Here is a 2,271-nt window from a genome sequence, read left to right on the forward strand (position 1 = left end):
ACCATGTTTAATAATCCAGAAATTTTTTTTAATTTTACTTTCATAAACATATAATAATAATAAAATACTCAGAAATTTAATTATTACTTAACAATTAAAAGTTACACTTATATAACACTAAACATAGGGTTTTTTAGAAACATATTGATAGAAAATTTTTTAGAAACTACTATTTAGGCTGAAATACGTTAACATTAATATAGATTATTTCCAAAATTAACTATTATCATTATTAAATAAGACTCGCTTTAAGTTTTACACTCAAAATAGCTTAAAAAAAGTATGTATAAAAAATCATAAATTCAAAACATGTGTAGTAGAATCGACGAATAAGGTTAAAATAAAGGAAGCAATTCTAAAATAAAATAATTGCAGTTACCATTGTCAAATGCACTAAACATAAATAAAAAGAGAATTTCAGCAGAACATAATAAAAAATTCTTGCATAGTTAAATCTAAACAAATTGTGCACTTCCTACAAACGAATTGTCACTACTTTCATATACAATGGCACATTGTGGATTCGAAATTGTTCACCATCTTCTTGAGTTCCTAAACATTCTATTACTAAAGCGAGGTGTCTGGGCAGCTGCTGATGGAATAACAGGCAATGCGTGAAGATGAAAACACTCTTCCCCAAAGGGGCAAATTCATTTACCGTTTTTGAAATATTTACAACGCTTTGTGCTCAAAGACTTTCTATAGTCAGCAATTAATATCTCCTTTTCCCCTTCGGAATGAACCCATTTCTTACTGGGTATGTAAAATCTAGACGGCACTCTACATTCGGGACAAGCACGAGTAACAGCAGGATCTATTAAATCTTCCTCATGAAAATTTCTCACATTTCTCCATTTAATGATGCAGGATAAACAAAACACATGATTGCAATTCTCGAGAATACCAAATCGACGCTCTGCAACTCGATCTTTTTCCATTACGATATCCAAACATATACCACATGACAAATCACGTCGAATATCCGTATCTCGCTCATGCCTACAGACTGCAATATGAAGACCTCGCTGCTTTTCATCAAAAGGATCCAAGCAATATCTTTGACACAGTTCACATAACTCTCCGTGGATGCATGGGCAATCGTCGAATGGACAAACACCATCGAAGAAATGCGGGCAGAATTCCATATCCAACTTTTGTGGCTCTGAACTATCAACACTGTCATTTGAATTCGAAGCAGTGGCTAAATATTTGCTGCTTGCTGGCACGAATTCAGGTGCATTTATCCAGTCGTGTAAATCTGATTCACGACAAAGAGATGCCTCACCATTTAAACTGGTGTTGAAATTTTGAAAATTTTTTTCGGCGGGGAAAAATATCCATATTCCCTGTCTGTTGCTGTAAATGACCAGTATTCTGCTCTTCACTACAAGGTTGAGATATATAATAAACATCATCTTCAGCTTTTGGATGAGAATTCCAACAATTATCACCAAACATGCAAATGCCTTTCAAAGAAAAACGGCAGACGATATTTTCACGAAATCTAGGCGTCTGTCTAAAATAGCACCTATTACCTTCTTGGCAAGAAGAACTTAAATCAAACGGGCGCGCTAATTTCGTCATATCTAGTGGTGCGGGGGTGCCATCCCCTCCGCAGAGGATCAAAATTGTGATGGCATGTCTTCGGATCATCCTCCGGGATGTTTCCCAGACCGTCGCCAATAGCCCATTGTGCAGCTCTAGTGCGACGTAAATNTCTTCAGCTTTTGGATGAGAATACCAACAATTATCACCAAACATGCAAATGCCTTTCAAAGAAAAACGGCAGACGATATTTTCACGAAATCTAGGCGTCTGTCTAAAATTGCACCTATTACCTTCTTGGCAAGAAGAACTTAAATCAAACGGGCGCACTAATTTCGTCATATCTAGTGGTGCGCTTTCAGCCATTTTACATAATATTTAATTCTGTTTCACGTCTGCTAGTGATAACAACCAACTATGGAATAATAAAGTATAGTGCACTGGGGGAGATAGTGTACATCAGAGGGCGTGTCGATTCTGATGACGTGACTATAATCATCCTGAGCAAAGGCGTATGATTGGTTATCTACAAACTCTTCCTCTTATGGTTGGAGGCCATCATTGCGCATGCGCAAAGTGAACCCATTTCGATCATCTCAGTTGCCATTTGTAAAATAAAAAAAATCTTGCTATCGTTTTAATTTTATTTAATCTTTTTTCTATACTATTTAATATTAATATTTCTTACTTGGTTTATGCAAGTGCTAATATAAAAAGATAAATAAT

At 35.5% G+C, this 2,271-nt stretch overlaps 1 protein-coding gene across 1 annotated transcript; it reads right to left on the reverse strand.

Moving 5' to 3' along the window:
• Positions 1-658: 658 nt before the first annotated feature.
• Positions 659-1,911, reverse strand: LOC122272146 (E3 ubiquitin-protein ligase makorin-1-like; the record flags this gene model as incomplete). The annotated part of the gene is made up of 2 exons (XM_071176997.1): positions 1,536-1,911; positions 659-1,384 (listed from the first exon to the last, which is right to left on the reverse strand). Coding segments are annotated over exons 1-2 (1,102 nt in total), but the record flags the coding sequence as incomplete, so codon positions are not given.
• Positions 1,912-2,271: the final 360 nt, after the last annotated feature.

Source organism: Parasteatoda tepidariorum, unplaced genomic scaffold, assembly GCF_043381705.1.
Source record: "Parasteatoda tepidariorum isolate YZ-2023 unplaced genomic scaffold, CAS_Ptep_4.0 HiC_scaffold_806, whole genome shotgun sequence".
NCBI classification, from domain to species: Eukaryota; Metazoa; Arthropoda; class Arachnida; order Araneae; family Theridiidae; genus Parasteatoda; species Parasteatoda tepidariorum.